Source organism: Canis aureus, chromosome 28 (genome assembly GCF_053574225.1).
Source record: "Canis aureus isolate CA01 chromosome 28, VMU_Caureus_v.1.0, whole genome shotgun sequence".
NCBI lineage: Eukaryota > Metazoa > Chordata > Mammalia > Carnivora > Canidae > Canis > Canis aureus.
The window spans coordinates 30,529,174-30,555,796 of record NC_135638.1 but is presented as its reverse complement, the minus strand read 5'-3'; the positions used below and the strand labels follow the sequence as shown (position 1 = coordinate 30,555,796).

The 26,623-nt window shown below is 49.4% G+C and overlaps 1 protein-coding gene and 1 long non-coding RNA gene across 14 annotated transcripts in view; both read left to right on the top strand.

Annotated features, from left to right (window-relative positions):
- The first annotated feature begins 1,625 nt into the window (after positions 1 to 1,625).
- LOC144300227 (uncharacterized) lies at positions 1,626 to 12,145 on the top strand. Of its 2 annotated transcripts, none has more exons than XR_013366818.1 (7): positions 1,626 to 1,816; positions 2,251 to 2,340; positions 5,313 to 5,407; positions 6,134 to 6,243; positions 7,470 to 7,561; positions 8,628 to 8,681; positions 11,799 to 12,145. It is a non-coding gene; the product is annotated as an uncharacterized LOC144300227 (long non-coding RNA). The 2 variants fall into 2 exon arrangements; XR_013366817.1 differs by having other exon boundaries at positions 3,666 to 5,407.
- An 8,986-nt stretch (positions 12,146 to 21,131) lies between these two features.
- Positions 21,132 to 26,623, top strand: part of LOC144300597 (uncharacterized) — a 112,774-nt gene continuing 107,282 nt past the window's right edge. For 7 of the 12 annotated variants that reach the window (XR_013367368.1, XR_013367364.1, XR_013367362.1 and 4 more), the window contains exon 1: positions 21,132 to 21,212. Coding sequence is in view for 1 of the 12 variants with exons in the window: in XM_077876843.1 (XP_077732969.1) it covers positions 21,210 to 21,212 (3 nt within the window). In the remaining 11 variants the exon portion in view is untranslated. Of the gene's footprint in view, positions 21,213 to 21,299; positions 21,792 to 26,623 lie in introns of those variants that run through there. The other 5 variants (XR_013367371.1, XR_013367358.1, XR_013367346.1 and 2 more) reach the window with 5 other exon arrangements.

Here is a 26,623-nt window from a genome sequence, read left to right as displayed (position 1 = left end):
GAGCTCCCTGCATGGAGCCTGATGTGGGGCTTGATCCCAGGACCGTGGAATCACGACCTGAGCCAAAGGAAGATGCTCACCCACTGAGGCACCCAGGTGTCCCCAGATCCTGAACGCCTAGCCATTATATTATTCAGCTGTCATCTGGAGGAAGGAGGCATTCTGAAAGATCCAGAACCCATAGTTAATAGGGCCTATGCCTTCTGGCGGATTATTTCTGACCTGTCAAGAATGTTTTCTGGCCTCACTCACTGTCCCACCCCTCACTCTCCCAGGTGGCAGGTGGGGCCCCTGAAAGTTGACAGCAGTATCTGTTTTCAGTGACATGTGCTCCTCCTTCCGTGCTCCTTCCTTCCACCCCAGCCCCTCCCCATCCCTCCTCTGTGGTCTCAGTTTTTCTAGGGCCTCCTGCACCCTCTCAAACCATATCAAGTGTCTCTCCTGTCTGGGTTCAGTGAGTAAAATCGGTGCTAACTGAATCAAATTTCCTCCTTTAAGGTGAATGGTAGGCCCCGTGAGGACATAATACCTTGACTTCCTGTGTGTCTTCATGGTGGGCATTTCTGCTACACTCTTCTCCCCGGGAGCACGGTTCCCACAGACTCGCTCACTTTGTCGGATCAGCGGTGGGCAGGGAGGAAAGGATACTTGTGCTGATCTTATCGTGACCATTACAGTTTCCTCGGGAAAGCCATACTTTGGCCTGGCTAAATTCATATACTGTGAAGTATCCAAGGACTGTATTAAAATTGCCACAAAATTCACTTTCTCAAAAGATCTCTTTTCCCTTTCCTGACCTGCTGGGGAGATGACAGTCTGAATGTCAAAGTATTTTCCAGATAGATTGACCTGGCAGTTGATATGAGTGCTGATCCACGTTGTGTGTCACTTGATAGTGATCGCTTAGCCAGAATTGACGGTAAAACAGCACAAATGTCATACTCGTATTTGCCTTAGTGAGTTTGGCAACAAGCACTCAGGGAAAGAAAAAATGATGTTGGGCCAGCAGGATAGCAGTGTCATTGTTTAGGCCATGTTGTCTGCTAGGTCACCCAATGAGCTAGACCCCTAAAGGGCGGAGATGGGGGTCAGACATTGGTCATTCTCTCCGTGGGTCTCAGTTGCCATGTGCCTTCGTGGTATGATCTCTGACACTCCAGCATTTAAAGAGATGAATTCTGTACCAGTGCCCACATGTAAATGCACAGCCCCAACTGTACTTTGTGGAGGAAGCTGTGATGTGTTCAGAAAGGACAAAAATCTGGAGCTATTGGCCTTTCCAATGTGGCAATTTTCGAAGGGATTTTCAAGGGTACTTTTGAAAGTGTGTGACTTTGCCCTGGGAGTCTGAGATGGGACTCGGCTGGATGATAATGAGAGTATCCTGTCCTAATAATGATAAGTATCACTTGCTAAGAAGTGATTGTATTCCAAGCTTCTCTCTTGCAGCGAGCATTGTGTTAGGCTTATATAGTATATACTAGAAATAATGAGGGCTGATCTTTCCAAGCTGTACCCAATTATGCCATTGCCCTCTGGAGCAAGTGCCCTATGATACACGCTCGGCAGGCACCCCATTATGATGCCTTCTACTGTATCACCAAGGCCCGGAGGTGGGCCTCACTTTCATGATTTGGGCTTTCTCCCTCTACCCCTTGGCTCCACTTTTCTTGGGCCTGACTTTACTTTGGGGCTGCTTTCTCCAATGGTGGCTCCTGGTGACGTTAGCTTCACAACTGCTGCAGAAAGAACTTCTCTTTGCAAGAGTGACAGTATGAGTTCTAGAAGCCCGTGGCCCTGGGCTCTGTAGCCTGGTGTATGTGGTGCTCTGCTGGCCAGTCCTGGGTGGGGAACTGAGGCGGAGCTACGTGCAGTCCCCTCCGGACACAAGGGGGCAGAGGGGTGGGGTGGGGGGCAGAGGCCCCTGGGGACAATCGCACCACTGCTGGGGCTGATGCTCCAGTCCCCCTTTCTCCTGCAACCACTAGCTATCTTTCCTCTCCTCCCCCTTTCCTCCACCTCCAGAAGGCTTTTCCTGCCTCCCGACTTCCATGCCTTTGTGCCTTCTGTTTGCTTTCTTCTCTGGGCCTCTTTCTGTCTCTGCTTATCGCACTGTTGTTTCTTTTTAATACCTCATGCTGCAGTTCCCTCAAAGGTATCTGATGGGATTTGTTCACATCTCATCGAGAGCACCCACGTTGTGCAGTGTGCTTCTGTCAGGCCACCTCATGGCCACTAACTAGCCTACAGTTTCCTTCCCGTTAGCCCCTTCCTCTGGGATGATGCGCCAAGGGAACAGAGCCGCCTGCTGTGGTGTAAGGCGAGGGGCCTATGGAGAAGGTACGGTTTTTGGCTTTTTTGCTCAGAGAGCACAACAATCAGAGCTTCTTAGCCTGAAGAATGTATATAGTGTTTCTCCTAAGGGACCAGCGTCCATTATTTCTCGTATATGCTCTGGACACCTAAACCCATCCTTGCCAAAAGAAAGATCTTTGTGGAATAGGGACAATATTTTTTTTTTTTTTTTAACTCCAGGTGGGACCACTGTTGGGTGTATGACAGATGGAAAGTCTAGAAACCTATGATCTCAATGACTCAAGGTAAAGCAGTTTGAGAAGAAAAGGTGACGGGGGCCTGAGAAAGGCCAGGCGGTGACCACAAGAAGTTTTTTTAAAAACTAAAGGTTAAAAAAGATATTGCTCAGCTATTCCGCAGGTCCTGGGAGCCTAGAGCATGCAGGCTGGTTTCAATAGTGGCGAGAAACAACCGTATTAAACCACAGATTGCAGTACTGAGAGAAGCTTCTAAAGGCTTCTAAGAGGCGGTGATGGAGTCTGACTACTTCCAGGTAGTCAGGGGGATTACAATTTAGAGTTCTGTCATTTGAATTCTAAAATAGAATAAAAATGAGAAGCCCAATACTTTTTCGATTTCATTTTAACAAAAGAGCCTGCATTTTATCTCCCATTTCGTCTCCCCTCCCAACTGCCCGGTGATTACTGGTGGGTCAGAAGGAGGGTGAGGCGGGCTCCAAAATTTAAGGAGGCCCTGCTTTCAGGTGCCGCCCCTGCGCCGGCCGCGCTGGCTGGACAGGGAGCGCCTCCTTAAACGTTGGCCCCGGGCTCCGGGCTCCGGCCTGTCTCACCTGAAGCCTGGTTCTCTTCCAGGAAGCATGGTGGTTTCATTTTCCTAAAAGCAAAACATTTGGTGGTTTCTAGAAGAGCAATCACTTAATCCTGCTCTTTCTGACCCGGGCTAGAGGACTTAAACCAGAATTTTGTTTGCAAATGTGAGACAGAGAAGGTAAACATACGGATTTTTCTTATGTAAAAAAACAAAAGCAAAAAGCCTTGGTTTTCTGTTTGCACACTTTTTTTTTTTTTTTTTTTTTTTTAATCCCCGTAGACCATCAAAATACTACCTCTCCTGGCCGGATTGGTCCCCAGGGCTGCCAGGTGGCCGCTTCTGCCCTGAGCATTCTCATATCGGCAATCTGTTTCCCAGTCCAGACACTTCTCCTCGACAGCTCATGTTCACCTGTCGTATTAATAATTGGCTGCAACCTTTCCAATTTTCCCCTCTAATAGGCTCGCAGAGTTATGTTACTTATCACTTTATGAGCTCAATTCTTCTAGATTTTTACATTACTCCTCTAATGCCTTCAGGTAAATTGCAGGATCACCTGAGTAACTCGATGCTGATGAGGAAAGCTTTGAGGCAAACACAACGTGGATGAAACCAGGACGTTCTCTGAAAACCTGGCTTGTCTCCAGGCTGCTTGGCATGACCGCGTCCTGTGTGGCTTTCCTCCACAGTGAAAAGTCCTAAGAACAAGTATTCACCCTGAAACACAGTGGGATCCCTCATTTCTCACTGTCTGAGTGGCACTGTGTTCCTCCGTGCTTCCACTTCCTAAGAGGCCTTACTTTCTGAGTACACCTTGTAATAGTCAGCCTGGAATTTCCTTTAATTCCCATGGAAATTATTCTGGGCTTCTTGCCCCACTAGAAATAGGTATAGCCATTTGGGAAGATCCTTCTTCAAACATTTATTTCTGGAGGGAAGATCCTTAGGAGCCCTGACTTTGGGTGTCTGTTTTCTTCTTTCTTTCTTTCTTTCTTTCTTTCTTTCTTTCTTTCTTTCTTTCTTTCGAGAGGCACGGATGCATGTGAGAGGAGGCAAGGGGAGAGGGAGAGGGAAAGAGAGAATCCCAAGCAGGTTCCACACTCAACATGGAGCCCGACTTGGGGCTTGATCCCCTGAGCACCCTGAGATCATGACCTGAGCTGAAATCCAGAGTCAGATACTTAACCGATGGAACCACCCAGGTGCCCTGGGGGTCTATTCTTCAGGATTATATTGAAAACTAATAGCTTTTTGTCTAATAGTTTTGAATCATGTAAAAAAAAAATCAGATGTTGGTGTTCCTTGTCATGGGCTCACAATGCTTTGTTTCAGTTAGAGAGAAGGGAAGCTGGAGATGTCATCGAAGGGGTTAGTTGGCCAGACGGGCTGATTTCCCAAGGGGCACTACCAAGCTGGGTCCCCAGTCTGGTCCTGAGCTTCTCAGGCAAGAAATGATTAGTTAGGGCAGCTGGAAATCTTTGGCTTCGAACCCTCTTACTTAATCAGAACCTACCAGAAACTGACATGTTAACTGTAAGTTCAGTTAATCCATATTTAATGCAAAATGTATCAACCAAATGGTCAAGAATCCCTACAACACTGGCAGTTGCTGACTTCTTTTCATGAAAACCTTCAGCTCCCAGGGCCCCTGGGTAGCTCAGTTGGTTAAGCATCTGCCATCGGCTCAGGTCATGATCCTGGGGTCCTGGGATTGAGTCCCCGGTTGCAGGGAGATTGCTTCTCCTCTCCCTCTGCCCCCCTCCTTCTTGTGTGCCCTCTCTCTCATATAGATCAATAAAATCTTTAAAAACAAAACAAAAAACACCTCTAGCTTCCATCTCTGTTTTAGGGAGGTGTATCCCAGAGCACATAATAATGTTACTCATAGTTATTCATTGAGAGTTTCATTTTCCTCCCCTTCCCCGTAACAACACTAGGGAGGGAGTGTGATTTCTGGATCAACTCCCTTTTTAAAAGTCCTAGGCTGATCATTTCAGCTCTGTAAGAGTCTTCCTTGAGATTGGCTCACTTCATTCATTCACTATGGTCAGCGCAAATTCCCCTTTGGTGACCTGCGAACACAGGAGTTCTGTAAATGTCTGTGCATTAACTGACTGTCCCTTAGAGTTACCATTTCTACAGATAGCTGATCTCGTCTGGTATGCTAAGTTTTGCCTTCTTGAAAGGGCCCTGATGTTGCTTCTGCGTCCAGACCATTTTTGCAACATCTACACACAAGAGAAGAAATGACGGATGTAGCTGAAACCAGAGCAAACTGAAGGTTCACTTTTCTTACTGTACTGAACTTCAACTTCATTTAAGTAGGATAACAAATAAATGTTGCATAGAAGTCTCAAGATTCAAAAACTTTACCTCCTGCCCCCTCACCCCCCAACACATGCTTCAACTTACGAAAGACTAAGTGAACCAGTAGAAATACAATTGTGTACTAAAAACCATTGAAGTGCGTATAAGCTCTTTTGCCTCTGTTTTCACAATCATGTTTGGACATTACAAAGTTCTCTGCAAAATATCAATTGGGTCTGCATATTTATATTTAAAAAGCCATCTAATAGATGTTGTCTCATTTATGCCCTAAGTGACTCGGTGAGGATGCATCAATGCCGGTCTGTGTGGGTAGGCTTTGTTGTTAAAACCCTCACGATAGGCGAGGATGATTGATTACAAGACTAACTCTACGTCGTTTCTCTGCAGCCCACCTTCTCGTCCCCTCCCCTGGTAGGTATAAGTAGGCTTTCTTCCACCAGCATGAAGACTCAGAGTAAAAAAAGTAGCATTGGTTAGTCAGAATGTTTTCCTCACTGGAAAACCACCATTGGAGGGGCCAGGAAATGACAATTTTCAGCCCCCTGTGGTCATGAATTATACACCATACACAGTGTCATGTGAAACCAGGGAAACTCATATATTTCAGGAAAATCTCCCCCTCCCCCTGGGGTTGTTGTGTTTTGTTCTGTGTGAATCGAATTCCTGTATTTTCCTACAGAGCATCTCTGGTTCCTGCCGGAAGGAAACAAAAAACTTCAATTCTCCAAAGGGAAGCTACTCCGTCTGCAGCACATAGGCCTTTACTGGAAACCCTGTTGCATTTCCTCGGTAGGACATCAAGTTTATCTAAGCTGTGAAAGCAACACGAAGATAAGACCAATTTTTTTTTCTTGTTACGAAAAAGCTGTCTGCGTACTGTCTAGAAACAGTGGATCCTTGATTTTGAAGGGACTTCAGCAATTTAAGGATGAAAATGAAGCCTCTTCACTTATTTGAATTTCACCCTGCCCTTGGGGGAGGGCTGCTTAGGAGTTATTCCAAGGTTTAGAAGTAGTAGAAGAAGAGGTCACGGGGTTCGTGGCTACATGCAGCCTCTACCATTGTGCAATAAAACCACGTTCCGCTGGTTTCCTTAGGTAAGAGCAGAAATGACTGGATGGAATCCCCATCAGCATTTGTACTATTTGAAGAAACATAGTTTAAAATGCTCAGATACTTTGAAACCTTTACAAAAAATCAGAAACAGTGTTCTGAGGTCACAGAATAATGTGTAACTCCTGTGACTAGAATAGATGTGCCAGATGATGTATTAATGTCTGGTGTATTTAGAAACATTACTCTTCTGTAAATTTAAATCGTTCACAAGATAAGTTCATTCTTTAAAAAAAAAAAAAAGATTTATTTACTTATTTGAGAGAGATAGGGAGCATGTGTACACAAAGTGGCGGGGAGCGTGGGCAGAGGGAGAGAAAGAGAGTCTCAAGCAGACTCCGAGATGGCTGTGGAGCCCAATCGCACAACCCTGAGATCACAACCTGAGCCAAACCAAGAGTTGGTTGCTCAACCGACTGCATCCACCAGGCACCCCAAGATAAGTTCATTTTTTTTTATAGAAATCAATTTTATTTTATTTTTTATTTTTTAAGATTTCATCTATTCATTCATGAGAGACAGAGAGAGAGGCAGAGACATAGGCAGAGGGAGAAGCAGGCTCCCAATGGGAAGACCCATGCTGGACTCTATCCCAGGACCCTGGGTTGAGCCAAAGGCAGATGCTCAACCCCTAAGCCACCGAGGCATCCCATAGAATTCCATTTGATTTTGACATTTCTTCATGATCAAGTGTGTTTGCCAGTTTGTCCTTGGATCAAGTCAATGCTAGCAATCTGAACCAGTTATTGACCCATTCCAGATTCAGCTGTGTGATTTTTGGGAAGTTAATTAACACCTTGGCACCTCAGTGTCTTCATTTAAAAAGTGAGGATAAGAACAGTGTCTACCTCTCTGACCGCTTCTCTATTTATCAATTTAACAAATAGTGTTCTGTGTCCCAGGAGCAGTAGGCATCAGGGACCCATTGGAGAGCAATGCTGAATGTGTGTCCCTGTCCCGCTGGCTCTTATGGCTGAGGGAGGGAAGTGAACAGGTAAGCAAGCAGAAAAATAAGTAATTTTATGTGATTTTTAAGTGGTATGCAGGAAAAGAGAGTGTTAGGGTGACTTGATTGGTTTGAAGGAAGGAGTCCATGATGCGGAGACATTTAAACTAAAGAATGAAAAAATAATTGCCAGGCAAAGGCTGGATATTTCAGGCAGAGGGAGAAACATGTGCAAAGGCCCTGAAGTGGGAATGTCTTTGATCTTTACTAGACAGGCCTGACTCATGGCTGGAGGACAGTGATGGGGGCTGCTGGAGTAAACATGCAATAGGCAGGTCCAGGTGATGGCTTGTCCGCCAAGGGAAAGCAGATGGCGTTTTCCTGAGCACTTTGGGAAGCCATTGGAAAACTTTAACCAAGGGCAGGACTCAACCTTGTTTACATTGTACATTTCTTTCTTTTTTTAAAAGTAGTTTCCATGCCCAACATGGGTCTTGAACTCATGATTGATCCTGAGATCCAGCGTGGCATGTCCTACTCACTGAGTCAGCCAGGCACCCCTTTTCTTTTTTAAATTAAATTTAAAAAAAATCTTAATTACATTTTTAAAAGAGCTCTCTGGCTACTGTGTAGACAGGAGACTGAGGAGGAAGGAATGGAAGCCAGGGGCTTTCTTCATTAGGATTACATGAGCTGATGAATGTTTAGCATTTGGTGCAACATTTGACACATAATAACAGCCTTGTTCATGTTAGTGATTGTTATTAATAATTATTGTCAATATTAATAACAATAATGCTTCAGTTTGGCATCATCATCTGATGGTACAAATTCAACATGTATACCTGAAATTAACTGTCCACATTGATTTCAGTTACTACCATGTAAAAAAAAAATTAGGTCAGCAGTTGGGAGGTGAGTTTATTGGCCTAGTTGGGACTCAATCGTAAAGCCATTTTTGATTCCTCAACTGTTTACCTTATTTTATATTGTCCATATAGGTTAGTTGTATGTGTTGAGGGCAAACTTCTCAATGAGCAAATTTATGAAATGTTTTTCATTAAATTACCAATCTACAAAGGAAGTCACTTTAAAAAAATACCTTGTTTTCCAGAAACCATGCCATTTACTTCTGTGAGATTTACTTCTGACTTGGACAAAGACACAGGTAGAGAGGTCTATGCATACTTGGGAAACTGGTCTTTATGTACTAAATCTCAAGCTTTGGGAAAGGGTATCTATTCCATTTTCCTTGCTGTCAGTTTTTAGCACCTCTAGGCAGTAGGGGAGAGCCATGAAATGCTAAGGAACTTTGTGCCTTCTCCTGGGCCTCTCTGAGTCTCAGTTTACTCATCTGTCAAATGGTGGTAATGATGGTGACCTCCTTTTAAGGCTGTGAAGATGGAAGCAGAGAAGTCATTTAAGTTTCCATATTGCCTGACACATAAAAGAGCTCACCCACTGTTAACTGTTGAGCTTATTATTGTTATCTGAAGACCCAAGTCCCTGCTCACCTTTACTTGACCCATTTAATTCCAGACAAAAGGGTAAGTTCTGGATTCCAGGTAGAACTGCTTTGGATGTCAGAAGATGTTGGTGTGATGACCTTTGACATTTTCTCTATGACCCTAATTTGACCCTTGAGCCAGGATGAGACCTGGAAAGGGGCCCTGCGGCCCTGGCTCCAGCTGTCATCTCAGACTTCCCAGACCTCGCAGCTCTGTGAGAGGTGGCCCTCCAAAGGCTGGCACTTTGATAAGCCAGGGGGTCTGGGGTTTCAATTCCCTGCATCCTCTGCTTTTCTAACTGGCAGTAATTATCTTTGTAATGCTCTAATGCTAAATAATGATGCTGCTAATGCGCGCTGCATTTTCGAGCACAGGTGCCAGCTGTTACCTCGCTGGGCAGCTGCCCACCGGGTACACGCTTTAGGGCGGTCACCAGGCCCAGCCCCTGCCCATACTAGCAACACAAAGGCGGCCCCAGCCTCCCGCAGATCCACCCGGCCCAGCCCCCTCCCTCCCGGCCCCTCTGTCCCCTCCCCCCGCCTCCCAGGCCCCTTCCCTTGACTGCCCTCCCTCCCACTGGTGGTTTCTTCCTGCAGAAGAAATCCAGGAAACCACCACTCACATTTCCTCTGCCCACAGTTTCTCCAGGGCCTGACTCACACACAATTCAGCTTGATCTGGAGTTCCCTCGTGTCTGCCCTATGAGGGACCCCAGCTCCCCATTCATTTCGGGGAGCGGGGGTTCACCAGAGAAGGTGGCTTGTTTTTGAGTCTCATAATTGACCTTTCATCATTAAATGAGGTGTGTGTGTGGGGGGGTGCACAGTGAAGACAAATTAGCAAAGAACAAATGTGAGGCTGTTGGCTTTGGCTACACACACACACACACACACACACACACAGATCCTGACACAGTCGTCAATAGGCAGCCTTCAGCAGACAACATCTGCAGGATGAGTCGGTTTTCGGTGACTTTAATCTGGTAATTCATTGTTTCTGTGGTGCAGGTTACAGTAGCTAAAAGGGCGGAACAGCAGGCCAATTTGGCACACAAACATATTTAAATGTGAACCGAGGGGTTTGCCCACCTTATGATGAGCGGTTGACTTGCAGCCAAAAAAACAACACAAAAACAAGACAATAGGTGGGGTCGTTGAGGGTGGGGAGAGGGATGAGAGCTGCACTTTCCAAACTGGGCGGAGGCTCCTTTAATCTCAACAGCCTGAGTAATACGGGGGGGGGGGGGGTGTCACAGCACTTGGGCTCCAGAGGAGGAAGGACAAAGGGCAAGGCGCCAGGGGGTGGGGGGGTGGGGGGGGGAGGCAAGCAGGGGCCGAGCCGCGGGCCCGTGCTGGGGACGGAGCTGTGGGCCGTGCTGGGGGCGGAGCTTCGGGCCAAGGTGGGGGCGGAGCTTCGGGCCAAGGTGGAGGCGGAGCTTCGGGCCGAGCTGGGGGCGGAGCTGGGGGCCGGGCTGGGGCGGGGCTGGGGGCAGAGCTTCGGGCCCGGCTAGGGGCGGGGCTGGGGGCGGAGCTGGGGGCCGAGCCGGGCGCGCGCGCCCCCGCCGCCGCCGCAGGTCACCTTGACCTCTCCCTCCGCCTCCGGCCCCGGAGGAAAAGCCGGTCCAGATGGGCGTCCGGGGGTGACGACTAGCCTCCTGGCCCCGCGCGCTCGCGCAGATGTCGCCGGCTGCTCGGGGGCCCACGCGCGCCCCTGGTGTCCCCGGGGCCCGGCTCGGAGCGCGGCCCCCGCGCTGGGCGCTCCCGCCGGGGCCGGGGACAATGACGAGCCGGTGCTGGCCGCCGGCCCGGCCCCGCAGCAGGCGCGTCCCGCAGCGCCGAGCCCCGAGCTGTCCCGGGGCCCGATCGCGCCGCCCCCGGGGTGACGGGGAGGGGGCGCCCCAGGCCCCGCGCTCGCGGACCGCACCGTCGCGCGCGGGGCAAGTCCGCGGAGACAGATCGCGCCGCCACAGGCCGGAGGCGGCTCGAGGGATCCATAATTTATGATGTTGTTCTTACCCGTCCGGTTTGGGATTTCACAAGCGTTGCCCGTTTCCCTCCCATTTGTTGCTCCCGCCCGACCTTTTGGAGAAAACTCGTCTTTCCCAACCCGAGACACAAGCGCTTGCCCTCTTGAATTAATGTGCTAAGAAAAAAAAAAAAAGTGGGTTTCTCCTTGAGGGATGGGGGGGACCCCAAGGCGCACAGGTAAGGGGGCGGGGCTGAGACGCTGCCACTAACCCTGCCCTATTAGGAAAAAATAACCTTATTTCCAGACAGTTGGAGCGGGGGCTTTGTGGTGAGAGGTAGTGAGAACAGATCTTCCCCTGCCACTAAGACCAATCATTTCTCTCATTTATAAATAAACTTCTTCCTCCTAAGTGGTATTTTTTAACACAGCCGGCCTGCAAAAATTCTGACTTCGGGTGACAGGAAGGGAAGGGGTTAATGCTCCTCCTCGGCTGGCCTGAGGCCACTGATCCCCGCCTGGGGCCTGCAATGCAACCTCCGGTCCTCCTAATTCAGGACTAGTCCAGCGAGGGGCCCTTGGCAAAGAGGCTCTTGTCCCCATATTCCTTAAATTGCTATGCCGATTGGGGAAAGATTGAGGGATTTGATTAATGCATGAGTACCTGATAGATACAACCAACGACCCTGGACTGAGCTGCAGGAAAAGTTTTCTTTCGTGTCACCTTTTTCTTTTCTGTTTCTTTGTTTTTTGTTTTTTTTTCTTGAACACAAATTGATTCTAGGGCCCTTCTTTTTCTCCTTTGCACTCAGAATTGCTAAATGGAATTCAGAGCAGAGAGCAACTGTTGCAATTGCTTGCTGAGGCTGGAGCCGGTAAGGACTTGAATAAGCAAAGGTTGGACCTGGTCAGATCTGTTCTGATTGCTGCAAATGCCCGGAGGCTCCAAGCCAAGGGCGGCTCCCATTCCACCTGGGCCGAGGAGGGAACAGGCCCGGGAAGATCTTCAGGCTCCAGAAGCCAGCAGCCCCTGCAGATGGCTGGGTCATTTTGTGGTTTACAAATGATCGAGTCAGGTTGAAGCCACAGTCTCTGTGGTTACGGGCAACCATGATTAGTCACACAGTCAGTGACCCAGTTATGGCACACCCTCTTTTAAAAGGACATTATTCAACATCTTGCTAGCTTGCTTTCAGAATTATTCCATGTGTGCAAGGAAGATGAGCACGGTGAGGGATGGGGGATTGAAACCTAGGCTCTGTGTTCACGAATGCCACGAGTTTGGTTTTCCAGAAAGGAGCAAATCTGGGATGTGACTTTTGAGGCTAGAATTGCACTGAACTTTGATGAGAGATTGCTTCTCAAGTTCAGGTGTGGCCTTTTCTGAGGGGAGTCTGAGAAGGAGAGAAAAGAGCATTACCTCGCGCGGTTTGACTTGGCTTGTATGTTGAGGGCCATCTGTAAAATGAAAGTGGGAAGGCAGGAAGGGGAAGAAGAACCCTACATACGAAGGCTTGTGTGGCTTTTTATTTCTTAAAAATAGCATTTCTTTTTACCACAGTGGCATAGGAACTTGTGTCCCCAGCAATAGTAAACAAATTAGCTTCTTTTATCTGAAAAACAACGAGAGTAAGTCTCTCTCTCTTTTTTATAAAAAGAAAATGCAAAACAAAAATTCTCCCTCCTCTTAAAGGCTTCTTTGCTGGTGAGTGTTTGTCCAGGAACAAATAGTCTTTTATTCCAATGGTCTCCAAAAGTTCATAAGCAAAAAAAGTGTCCAGCGTCTGCTTCCCGACAATACGGTCTCTGGCTGCATAGTGAAGCTTTTCTGTCCTGAATTTGTGATCTGTTATCAGAGTCCTTTAATTTCTGCGAACAGAAGGCTCTTTGGGAGAAGAAAGCTGGGGGGTGGGGAGTGACATTGGAATCAGTCTTTTTCCCCCCCTTTTGCTGTTTTCTTCCAGTCAGCAAGTAGTGCTTGAATTCTTCTGATCTTTCCCAGCATCTTATTGAGGTGAGGACCAGGGAAGGGTTAAGCCAGGCCACAGGCAGGTTTCCCTGCTGGCCTATTTTACTGGGGTGGAGCAGCTGGCCAGGCACCACCTAGGAACTGTTCATAAAAAGGAGACGCCCTACTCCTGACGCCCTTTATCTCCTTTGGAGATTTTCCTTTTACAGCGTGTTTTATACAATCTTCAGTGATGACCGTCTTTTTAAAGTCCTAGGTTCCCTTAAACCATTGGGGGTTTACACGTATGCCCAACATTCCCAGTGTAGCATCTGGCAGGATGAAAGGAAAGAGGCAAACCATTAGGGAGAAAACAGACAATCATTTGGGGGGATATGCAGAAACAATTATTTGTAACTAAGTTTCAATTGCTTATAATCAAATCACTTGAAATATTTGGTCAGTTTTTGTGGTTTGAAGCTTCAAATGGATTCCTTTTTTTTTTCCCCTTAAGATGTATTTATTTGAGAGAGAGAGAGAGAGAGTGAGAGAGAGAGAGAGAGAGCCGGGTGGGGAGGGGGAGAGGGAGAGGGAGTCTCAAGCAGACTCCCCACTGAGTGCAGAGCCTACTGGGGGCTCAATCCCAGGACCCTGAGATCATGACCCGAGCCGAAGAGTCGGATGCTGACTGCGCCATCCAGGCTAATGAGTTTAAAGTAACTTTTGGGGGGGCACCTAGGTGGCTCAGGTCATGATCTCAGGGTCCTGGGATCAAGCCCTGCCTTGGGCTCAGCGGGGATCCTGCTTCTCCTCCTTCCTCCGGCCCTCCCTACTGCTGCTGGTGTGTTCTCCATCTCACTCTCTCATGTGTGCTCTTTCTCAAACAAATAAATAAAACCTTAAAAATAAATTGAAAAAATATAGTTACTTTTGGATAAGAATAAGTGTTTAAAAATAATAAAACAGGACACAGAGAGAGAGAGAGCCTCTCTGGGGAGTCGACATTTGAGTTGAGATCTAGAAACAAAAGGAAGACAGCCCTGGTGCCACTTGGGAGAAATCACGCAGGCAGAGAGACTCAGGAAGGCCTGAGGCTGGGATGGGTTGCTGTGGAGATAGAAAGAAGGCCCGAGTGGCAGGGTTGAAGAGAAATAGGGCGGAGAGGAGGCTCAGGGTTCTTTCACTTGCAGATTCTACTGTGCTTGCTGGCTGACAATTTGCAGGATTCCTGGGGACACCTTCCTACCCTAGAGCCTGCCTGCAACCAGCATCTGCCCAGATTCCCTCCACGTGCAGAGCAGGTAATCAGCTGAGAGGTCGGACGCTGTCCCTGGTCTCTGCAAGTCTTCTTTGCCTTGACTGAAAAGCCAGCAGTATTGACCAAAAGCCAGACACAGCTATTGCAGAGCAAGCGCTGGTGATGGTGGGGGAGGGGAAGGTGTAGTGGGGGTGCGTCTCCACCTGCTGAGGAGAGAGGCTTGGGTTCTGTAGATCTGAGGTGAGAGATCTCATGGTGTGTCTAGCAAGACCAACATTTTCCCCTCAGGAGAGTTTGTGTCCACCAGGAGCTGTCCCCTAAGAGCTGGAGGGGTCTTCTTTTCTCTGATGGGCCTGCTGTTCAGCGTCGGGATCTGCTTCAGGTTCAGGGAGGCCTAGGGCATCTCATGTTCTGTCCCAGCTTCCAGGGCAAGAGCTTTGGTTCCCCCCACTCCTACCCCTCCTTGCTGTGTTTGCCTCTAAGAAGCCCTCGGGGCATCAGGATGTTAATGGTCTGCCCTACACCCCACTCCTCTCAAGGCCTCTACCTCCTTCTGGGCATGCAGGGTCTTTTGCCGCAGGGCCTCTGGGAAGTAAGTGGAAGAGCTGTTCTCCACCTCTGCACCGCCAGCTCCCACCGGCTCCCGGGCCCTTGGAAAGCACCCAGAATGGCAGCCCTGGGGCTGCGATTCCTGTCAGGCCAGGGAGAAGGCTCTGGAAGAGCCTCCCTTGCTCTTGCCCAGAAGCAGCTGCTGAAGAGAAGCAGGCACCCGAGTCTCACGGCCCTGGGCTCCTTGCCTCACCAGTCTGTCTCCCTGTCCTTGACTCACTGAATCAGAAGAGTATTTAGGCTTCGATCATTTTCAACTTCAGTCCTCATTCAGAACAGAGACTTGGCTTTTGTCTTGTCAAGCTACCTAGAGCCACATTTCTGATATATACCCCCCATTCCATTTTTCTCTTCTCTCCCAAGATCCAGCTGTGGGTTCCAAGACAAGGTTCAAGTCCTTGCTCTGCCTTTTACTGGCCATGTGGCCATGATAAGTTGGATAATTTTGCAGAGCCTCAGTTAACTCATTTGTAAAATAAGCACCCAACTCACAGAGGGGATCAGAGGACACCTGGTTGGCTCAGCATCTGCCTTCAGCTTGGGGCGTGATCCCGGGGTCCTGGGATTGAGTTCTGCATTAAGCTCCCAACAGGGAGGCTGCTTCTCCCTCTGCTGATGTCTCTGCCTCTCTCTGTGTCTCCCATGAATAAATAAATATATATATTTTTTTAAATAATGAAATGGGATCATGGGTGAAGAGTTCCTTGAAACGTGCCTAGCCTGCAATAAGGGCTCAGATAATATTATCTGCATTGAATATGGCAAACCGACTCCTTACTGCCTCCTTCCTTATAACCTCAATGTATGTTCCAGTTGGCCTCACATCTTGACCTTCTTTGTCTCCTTGAGATTCTTGTCCCGGTCTCCCCTGATTTTCTTGATTGAATAGGGTAGCTCATAAGAGCTCACGGATTTGGCTCTGTATTGGGCTCATGTCATAGAATCTCCCTCGTCCATCCTGCAACCATCACCTGTACATGGATCACCTCCAAATCGTCATCCCTTTCTGCAGCTGACGTCTTGGAACTTTCACTTCTGCTTGGACTCCATCACAAACCGAATCTGTCTGAAAACCAAACTACCATTTTCCTTCTAAGTCAGAAACCATCTCCTGACTTGCAAATATATGATTCCATTCTCAGAGCCATGCTGGTTCCATCCTCTCCTGAATACGCTTCCTCCCAACTTCTGCCTCCATCTTCTGACGCTTTGGGTTCGAAGCACCTTCATTTCACAATGTGTCCCTATTGTAACTATTTCGTTTCCAAGATCATCACATGTATATCTAGTTCCTGAGCACTTTGTGCTATGGTGTTCTAGCCCCTGTTCAACCTGTCCCCAAACTCCAACCTCTCCCCTGTGATGTGTCCTGCAGTGGAGTGCTTGGGTCTACAGGCAGCCTGTGGGAGGGACAGAAAGGCCTGGTGTCTTATCTCGGCCTCACTATACCAGAACATGGTTTCCCCATCCTCATCTGAATGAGATGCTCCTGCATGAGTGTCATGGGGCTTTATGGGCTTACGTTTGATGTTAGGAGGAGGGACTTTTGGAAAGGCCTCTGAGATTGATTTGCATGAAGACCCAAGAGGGTCCTGAATAAGGACTCACCATGAGGGGGTGGAGAGTCAAAGTGCAGTCAGAATAATTGGAGGATAAGCTACCAGCCTAGTATAGAAAGGGAGTGGAGAGGTCATGTGTGCTAATAATAGTTAACAGTAAATATTATTACTAATGTTGTTCCCTGGCCCCATTTCCCACTTTCTGTTTCAGGGACTTGTACCAGCTCCTAAAAAGAGCGCAAGCTGTGACAAAATGAGTAGAGGAGCCGGTTCACTAAAATATCTATGTGCTGTCAAGAGCATGAACGTGGCTTTGATGCATTAATAGGTTCATTCCCGCATTGCTTCCTGAACATGTACGGTGGGCTCCACACTGGAGCTGTGCCTTCCTGGAGTCCACTGTCAAGCAGGGGAGGCAAATAATACAAACAAACAATGACCTTGAAGGTCAGTATGTGCAATGGGTAGTCAGATACAGAAGGTCACAGGACCACATATTAGGAATGCTTAACTTTAAGCTTAGAGAGCCAGAGGATGCTTTGTGGAGGCCACAGAGTCTGAGCTAAGACACAAGAAGAGAGTAGGAGTCAGTGGGGAGAGGAAGCGTTCCACATGGAGGGGAATAGGGTACGCAAAGTCCTTAGGGCAGAGAAGCACAACATGTTTGAGAAACTGAAAGAGTTTCAGCTTGGGCAGAGCGTGGGCATGATGCTGAGAGGTAGGACCCCAGAGAGGACAGTGCACAAGGCCATCGGAGACCATGTATGTGAGTTTTTATTTTACCTTAAAAGGCTAAGGAAAGCCAAAAGCCATGGGAGGGGTTTCAATGCTGGAGTGTGTGTGTGTGTGTGTGTATGTGTAAGGATCAGACTTAGCCCTGGAATGGAATTGGAAAGAAGCCAGACTGAGGGATCCAGTGAGGAGGCTCCCGCACATCCCAGAGGAGAGGTCGTGGTGCCTGCACTAGGGTGGGGTGACGGAAGGCCAGAGACATGGATGGATTTGAGGAGTAATTGAGAGGATTTGTTGATAGGTTGGTTACAGGAGGTACTAGATAGGGGAAAGCCAGGGATGGTCCCAGATTTCTGACTTGAGCCACTGGGAGGGTATCAGTGAAGCTGCTGATATGGAAATACTTGGGGAAGTATGGAGGGGAAGGAGATGGGTTTGCTTTTCTGCACTTTAGGTTTGAAGGTACTGAGAGATTTCCAAGTAGATGTGAGTTTGTGGACACTGGTTGTCACTGGGAAACCCAGGCAGGAGAGACTCGAGAAAATCATTCAGATAATGTGAGTGTTTATTTCTGCTGTGACCTGAGCTCTTTTGGTTGCAAGGAAAGAAACCCTCTCAAGCGAGCTTAAAATGTGGAATTGTTAGGGTACAGAGAGCTTCAGAGGGTGTGTTGTTCATAGGGGAGCTCTGAGGATGGGAATAGCCCTCCCGGACTACACAGGGCAATGTAGCCGCTTGCCACTTGAACCTTCACATACGTTGCATTCCCCTCTGTGGAGACCAGTCTCCTCTGCTCATCCGTGAGACCTCCAGCCTCCAGATCTGCCCTCTATGGAGCTGACACCTGCTCTCACCTGCCAAAAGACTTCACAGCTGCATTGAAAAGCTTCCTACGGACTTTGCCACAATATATACATCTCTTTATTCAAATTCTTGACAAGAGAGGTTCCGGTCGGCACTTAGAAGTTAGTGGTACAACGACTTTGTGTCAGTTGTTCATCAGTCCAAGCAGTGATAGCAATGTGTGTGTGTGTATACATGTGTGCATGCTTACGTGTATGTATGTATATGTGTGCATGTGTCTATGTTTAAGTGTGTATATGTAAGTGCATGCCTATGTATGTGTGTGCTTGTGCGTGTATGTATACGTGTGTTGGCGGGTGAATCTGGGTGAGGGGAGTGGTCAGGACAGTTATACTGTTGAGTACAGAACTTCTGATCAGACGCAGTGTTGATACATTATTTATTTACCTGTCTGACCTATTCAATGTGCTTCTATGTGTTCTGTGTAGCAGGAGGACAGGGCATGGACACACAGAACTGTCTGAATGTCCCCTTTACCAGGAAGATCTTGGGCAGTTTATGTGTACTGTCTTCTCAGAGTTACAGTCCTCTACTCTGTGAAGTCAGCGCCTAGGTCCCCAGGAGAGAGGACCGCAGAAGACAACAGTGTGAGATGTTTGCACTCACTTGACTGTTTCTTTCTTCCATTTACTCCTCTGTCATTCGTGTGCAAGTCCCTGTCTGCCTAGAAAAATGGGAATTGTACTTATGTCACTTTTTTATAGTGATTTCTCTGTGTATTAACAAATGTTTCTAGAATGATCATGCATTTTTGTTCCATGAAACAGTAGTTGTAGCCACTCAATAACGTTTTGGGAAAACTGAGATGAGGAAAAAAAATCACTTGTCCATAATCATGCCATCTAAATAAAAACACATAACTATGATTTACTTCTTACCAGCTTTTTCCTCAGCTTTTTGTTTGTACATAAATAGGATCATAATTTACACACAATAAAATGCAGTGTTTTAAGATGTTTAAACATAAATTATTTGCAGGATGAAAATGATGTACTTTAAAAGCATTTAATTTTCATAAATCTAGACTATCGCTCAGCATCTTCCCCTAATTTCCTCTGTTCTGTCCTGAACATCTCATAGATGGGGCAGTGTTCACTTAGAACCTTATTTAATTCTACCAAGTTACAAACATATCCCAGGCAAGAGTTCTGCCCATTCAACTGTACTTTGGTATGTTAGATTTATTGCCGGGCTCTTGAGGCCAAGCCACAGGTTTCATTCTCACGCTAGCCAATTAGTCTTACTAACTACTATAGCCATAGACTTGCCCCCAGTCTTGGTTTCCCACCTTGCGGATGAATGGCAGGGGCCACCAGGAACCAGGGACAATATGAAGAATTCAATGCAAATCCATTACCATCACTAGACAGTCAACTCAAAGGCTCCATCTTTGAACCACTGGGTGAAATTGTGTGGGGGGAAGAGGTGCTCAATAGGTGCAATTAGAATATCCATGTTCAGCAATTGTTAGGTCCTAGAATGAAAGCTCTAGATCCATTTAGAACAAAACTAGTCCAGATGCAGTTCTTTTCACGAATGGTACATGAAAAAAAAAATCTCTTTACTTCAAATGAAATAGGGGTCAGTAGCTTCAAACAATGATGGAGAATTGCATCAGCAGGCTCTCTTTCGTCAAATTAATGCCATGCCGCTGGTTGGGGTTAGTGGATCTGAGAGCATCAGCTAGTGAGTGTGCGAAGATTTGAATGGAACCTCAGAGGAGATCCCGGAAAGCACTTGTGAGACGCTGGAGAGATTTGGAGACAGGTTCGCACCTGTGAGCCTGTTTACCTGAGGTCATCTTAGAGCAGGCACACACATTTCAAAAATTCTGCATGAGAAAAACACATCACGCTGGGGCGTCATTTCTGCCGTGGCACTGAATGTTTGTCTCTGAAGGTCTGCATGGGGCTTTATCGGTCTTAAAGCTGCCACGATGCACCTTCTGCGCACTCAGGTGCTTTCTTTTCCAGATGTCTTGCTCGTATTCCCAACACTCCTGGCAAGTCCTTGGAGAAGACATAGGCTGTTGAGAAACCCAAGCGTGGGCTCCGATGAGTCTCCCGCCCTGGCGATGGCTTTGTGCCACGTTGGTACTATGCCTCACCCTTTGTGTTTCAAGGCTAAGGCAGGGACCTTAGTTTTTGTCTCTGGTGGCAAAACCATGCCAGTTTCGTCTCACATTAGAGGAGAAAAAGTGCATCACCGAAGCTTTCAGGCTGCTTTTGTTGCACCTGGATTTTGTTCTAAGTCCCCTTTGTAAGATGGGAAAGCTCAGGAGCTCGTGTCTGAGGCCTGGTGGAGCTGCCAGTTTGATAGCGTTCCTGCTCGTTACCACATTGGTGGCATCAAATGTCCTTATCGATTTTTTTTTTTTTCCTGATTGGTCCAACCTGGAACAGGATCAGCTTCATAACTGGGACATCTTGTGGTCTGAAATATGAGACCTGTTTTCACAAACCACCCTTAGCCATCATCTCTCCCCGCGGAACCCAAGATCTGCAACTGCGGAGTTTCTTCTTGGCTTTCTCTCCGGTGACCTTTCTGACTCCTCCTGGCACCCCGTTTCCCTCCTGCTCTTGCTCCCACTGCTTACAAACAAAAACCCCCAAACAATCCTCCCTGAACTCTCAAATCCTTCCCCGGGGCCCCTGAATCAGACAGAACTGAGTCATTCTGGCTGCTGATTGAGTGGAGGATGGGGGGTGGGGGGCGCCGGGGAAGTACCATTGTGTAAGTTAGGGAAAGGGTCAGAGAACCGAAAAGATTCAGCTGCATTAAAGGGCTTCTGTGCTGGATTTTCCCTTCAAGCCATCCAAAGGCATAAAATTAAGGACAGTAAACTTGAAGGTGTGGCAAATGAACAGACTACTAGTTTTTGTTTGTGTGTTCTATTCATGGGCAAAATTCCTCCATTTCCCAAGAATGCCAACATGAAGCTTTACATATTTTTCATGTCAGCTCTATTCCCCGCCACCTTTGTTTTCCAGCCTGCGTGCCTGCCTCCCCTTAACAGCTGGACACATCACCATTCCATTTTTCTATTGGTTGTGACTGAAGTAGCTTGAGGTCAATTATTTCCCCCAGCAATTGACAAAGAATCTTGACGAAGAGGAAAGTGACATTGTCCCTTAAACAACACTGTTCCCTCCCCCGCCCCTGCCCTCCCGGTTGAGGGGAGGGCAGACTTTCCTTTTGCAAGCAGCCCAGCAGGGCAGTGGCGGTGGGGTCTGTGGAAGTGCGTGGGTAACATATGGTAAGTGGAGAAAATATTTATATTCATGGGGAAAGAGCAGGAGAAGATCCAAAGAAGGTCATTCCGCAGAGATTTAAGGCAGGAGACCTGCAGGCTTGATATTCTGGCTTTGGCCTGGATACAACAGAGAATTTAAAGAAAGAGTTTTGTTTTGTTTTGTTGCATTCCGGCCACCTGTGCTCCTCAGAACACTCTGAGTTGTTGGCAATTTCAAAAAGGGAACATCCCTCCCCCGAGGCTCCAGGAAAGCATCACCCTGGACCTTCCCAGGGCCCTGCCGGGCTCCCACCGCCCGTCCTCCCTCCGCCTCTGCCCCCAAGGCCAGAATTCACAGCCGCTCGCTGGGGTCGCGGGGTCGCCAGAGCCGTGGGCCCCGTCGGGCGTCTCTGCTCTTGTTTTGATCCGAGACCCCGTAACCGAGCGCACAGGCAAAGTGGGCATTTGGGGCGAGGGCTTCTCCAGGGGAAGACCTAAATAATTAGCCGGTGCTAGATTCCTTTCTGACGAGCCACGTGAAGCCTCTAGCGCCTTCTCCGGTGCTCTCCGGCCGGCCTCTTGCGTCACAGCTTCCTAAGGAAGGTAAAGGGCCCTCATCCTCGCAGCCGGGGGAGTCGCGCCGCCCCGCCCCGCCCCGCCCCGCAGGGCCGCCCAGCGCGCCCCGCTCCTGCAGCTGCGGGCAGAGCGCACCCGGGGTCGGCGGCCCCGCGGCCCCCAGCGCCCCTTCCCGCGCCCCCGGGCGCAGCCCCGCGTGGGGAGCGGCGGACCGCGAGGCCAGGGCCGTTGCCCATCTGGCCGTCGGAAGTTTCTTTCTTCCTGCCGGGGGGTGCAGGAAGATGGGAAACGGTACACTGGAGACCCCCCAAAACGGCAGAGCTCCACGACGCTCTTGTAACTCGTGTTTGGATGGGGGCGCCTTGCTCCCCACCCCTCCAGCCCCGTCCGCCAAGCCCCGGCTCCCCAGGGCCGGGTAGTGGGCTGGGGGACAGGTGCGTCTGGCTCCGCGCTGGGGAGGGGTCCCCGGGGTCCCCTCGCGAGGCAGCCCATAAACGAGCGGCCGCGGCACCGAGGCCACGCTTAATGGATTCTTGCAGATAAAAGAGCCTGGCTACCTTTCTTTCCTATAATGGCCCCTGAGGCTAACGTCTTAAAGAGGAAACAAAGGGATTGTTTTACAGCACTGGCGGGAGGGGCGGGGGCGGCGGGGTGCGGGGCCGGGCGCGCGGGGAGGGGGAGGGGCCGGCTCCTTAACCCTTCCCCTCCCGGCCTCGCCCCCGCGCGCCCGCCGCTGGACGGGGCCTCCCTGAGCCCCGGCCCCGGCTCTGCTCACTCGCTTCCCGGGCTGCTCTTTGCAGAGCCTCGGAAAGGGAGGAGGGAAGAGGCGCGGGGGACCCACGTCTGCGAGCGGGGCCAAGCCGGGGTGGGGCGGGGTCGTGCCTGGCGAGCGCCGGGGGCCGCGGTCGGGGCCGGGACCCTCGCGGGGCGGGGCGGGGGGGGCCAGGTAGCGGCGAGCGCCCAAGGCCGAGGGCCCCGGGCGGCCTCCCCGGAGCGCGCCCCGCACCTGGCGCCTCTGCGCACGCGGGGCTCAGGTGGGAGCGGGGTGCACGCCGCAGGGGCGCCCTTTACGGGAAGTTTACGTTCGCGGGCGGCGGCGGGAGAGCGGGAGAGAGTCGCAGTCGCCTCTGCTTCCTGGCTTTTTGTTCTGGCTCCAGGAAAAGATCAAAACAATGGCTCCACAGCCATGGAAGACCAGGGATGTGAGAGATAAACAACTCAACAGCAAAAATGCGCACAGGGAGGGTTTTTTTTTCTTAAAAAACAAAAACAAAGACCCAAAACCTTTATTGTGGGAAAATGGTGTCCTGCAGGGAGTCTCAAATTTGAGCATCAGAGTCACAGAGCCGAATCCTCGGGAGGGGAGGGCCTGTTAAAACGTGGGTAGCTGCGCCCCACGCCCAGGGGTGTTACTTAGTGGACCTGGGGTCTCCTGCTCCAGCCTGAGTTTGCAGCGTGCGTGCGAGGCCGCAGTGAGGTCTCCGTCTCCTTACCTTGCCCACCCAGCGCCAGTCCTTGATATTTTCTTCCTCATGTCGCTTCTGCCCCTTCCCCCAACTTTTTGGTTTGCTGGAGACTTTTAAGGCAAATCGCAGACATCATGTCATTTCACCCGTAAGGATGATTTTTAATTCAGTAGTTACTTAAGCCAAGAGGACTGATTGCTGTGAGAGGTACTGGAAAAGCCCTCGGATGCTTCCAAGAAGTTCCGTCTCCTAGTCGTGCTGCGGCGGAGCTCCGAGCCCCGCTCTATAAAGGCCGCAGCTGCGTCTTGGTGTAGAGAGCGGCACCCCCCGGGAGCTCCTCACCAGCAGAGTGGTCAGGCTCCCTTGGCGAGCAGGCTTTTCCAGCCAGGTGGCCTGGTTTGGGGAGCTCCCTAGTCCTCATCTCTCAGCTTCGGGTCATTGTCTTGCCGTGCAGTCCCAAGACCATCACTTACCCTCAAGTATTTTCCTAAGGAGGCACCTGTCCCTAGGACTGATCTATAAACTCCGGATGGGGTGGCGCTTGCCTTCACGAGGAAGCCTCTACCTAGGCTCCTCTACCATCCTGCTGGCTTCTCCATTTAGGTTCCCTCCCCCTCCCCTACCCCATTTTCTGATCCCAAGCCCCCCTGTAGTCCCCATCCCCACCCCCAACCTCAGAGCTTTCTTAGGTTGCTCCAGAAACTTCATTATCTTACATATTGCTTGTTCTTTTTTTTTTTTTTTCCTTTTCCTGACTCTCCAAGGAGGCTGGACGAATTTTCCTTTCTCCACCTGCTGCTAAAGAAAGCCCCGAGGATAGAGTAGTAGGCTCCTCCATGCCAGAGCTCTGTTGGGATTTTCACTGTGCCTCGTCTTCCTATGTTTTTATTTTCGTCAGCCTGCAATCAGCCATCAGTTCTCTGTTTCCTCCCAGGTCCTTCTACTTGCCTTTGCTTTTCTAGGCTTCCTGAAAGAAAAGGCAAACAGCATTTCTGTGTGCTTCCTTTTGGGTCTTTACTGCACCTAATTTTGTTTGGCTTTCCAGCTCACAGGTTGCCAGCTGATGTAAGCCGTTTCCCCACTGGTACCAGGAAGGGAGGCCACAGGGTGCTGAGGCAAGATTTGGGAGCTGATGAGTTGAGTCCCAGTCCTGGTTCTGCCGTATGATAGCTTGGGTTGCTGGATTTGACTCCGGGACGTCAGGTGCCTTCTTCTAAAATGGCAAAACCAAACCCAAAGTGCTTCATCTGCAGAATGGGGGTCCGAATATTTCACAAACTCGTGAGCAGTACGTGGGATGGTGTCTGTGGCAGGCGTGTCCACAGTTAGGGCCCATTGCCTTTGTCTTGTCAACGTCTCCGAAATTTGCTGTCCTTAGAATCTATTCAAAATAAGCGCAGAGAATCTACTCCGAATAAGCTCAAAGGTGGAGCCCTTCTGATGGCTTTGGTGACTATTTACCCAGTAACCCATCACCTTAGGTCAGCCGTGGCCTGGAGGTGCACCCCTGGGAAGTTTGGCCAACATCCCTCCCTAAATGCCAGTCCCTGCCAAGCATGGTGTCACAGGGAAACTTGGAGGAAGCACCAATGGACAAGGCGGTGCAGGTGTCAGCTTTCTTCCTTACACTTTGTGGCCTCAGTGACAATACAAAGGAAGTGATAATGCAGAGGCTGATCTTTAATGAGCGGAGGCGACAGTGGTCATGAGAAAAAGGAGGCACTGTCTGGCTGAGGGGAGAGCTGAAAGGACGTTGTAACCACAGCAGTTGGTTGGTGGCACTCACTGATGTCATTGTATCTTTTACCAGGTGTCCCAGGTGCCCTATTCCTGGCTGTTTGGTAGACCAGATGTCCTCAGGGATGTTCAGGCCCCACCCTGCCCTGTCCGCAGTAGGTGCTTCTTGGGATGCCCTTGTGCTGGATGCCTATCCAGACTTCCTACCCCTCCGAGATCACCCTGGAGGCTGGGCTGCAGTTTGGTCTGGAGATGGCCACGGCCCTTTCAGTCACCACTCTATCTTTAGTGCAATGTAGGGAATGTGAAATGGGTGGATTATTTACCTTTTCAGCTCTTGGTGGTTCCTGGTTATACTGACTCAAAATTGAGGGGTGTAGTGCCCACTTCCCTGAAGGAGAACAACCTGCTGCCTCTCTGTTCTCTGTTTGTTGTGGTTGTTTAAAGCTAGATTGGTCATGGGACACCTGGTAGCTCAGTTGGTTGGGCGCCTGCCCTTGGCTCAGGTCATGATCCTGGGGTCCTGAGATCGAGTCCCACTCGCTGCTCTGCAGAGAAAAGGGAACCTGCTCTGCCTTTGCCTCCGTCTCTGTCTCTCATGAATAAATAAATAAAATCTTAAAAAAAATTAAATGAATCTCTGTGTAGACTCATCTATGCCACTCCTATGGCCTGTGGGGTCTGCACAGGCAAGCTGGTGCTTTAAATCCCAAAGCAAACCATAGTGCTGCGGGGAAACCAAGCTCCCCACTTCCAGGGTGAATGGGGCTGCTGTAGCTGCTGCTGGCAAATCCCAGGGGGTGGGGGGAAAGGGGGTTATCAGGTTAGAGCTGTAGAAATGAGCCATCAGAGGTCTGGTCCCCAGACGGTGCTTCATGCTTACAACTACCCTGATGAAACCACGGGCCCGTGCGGTGTGTGAGGGGATGTGTCTCGTCTCCTTTTTGGAAAGTGGATAGACTGCTAACCGAAACTTCTCAGAAAGAATTCAAGAGGCGGGCCGGCCTGAAGGGAGATATTCCTCTCAACCCCCTGTCCTGGGCTGACTCTCAAAGCAGCTCTGCCAGTGTAGCTTGGCTGGCAGGAAGGGAGAAGCAGCTGAAGCAGAGGATGTGGTTACTTTGCAAAACCCTGTTCTGTTACAGGATCAAAAAAAAAAAAAAAATTGTTGCAAAACACACTCATGTTACAATTCAATAAACTTGTGGCCATTAAAACTGTGTGTGTGTGTGTGTGTGTGTGTGTGTAGGTATAGGTGTGTAGGTCTTCTCCTGGGTCTTGTTGTAGGGAGGGTCTTGACCTCAGTGGCCCTTTGGTGTCATCAGTATAGTTTACCAAGGAAGAGAATCCCATCTCATTGTGTTAGGTTGTTAGGGTTGCCATAACAAAGTAGCACAGACTGGGGGGAGTCAAGCAGCAGAAAGCTAGTTTCTCACAGTCCTGAACATGCCGAGAGACTGGGGCTCCGGAGGTCTGAGACCGCTCTCCTCCGCTCGCAGATGGCTGCCTTCTCCTGGTGTCCACACATGGTCTTTCCCCTGTGTGGGTCTGTGTCCTAATTCCCTCTTCTTATGAAGAGACCAGTCATATTAGATCCCCACCTAATGACCTCATTGCAACTTAATTACCTCTTTAAAAAACCCTGTCTCAAATATA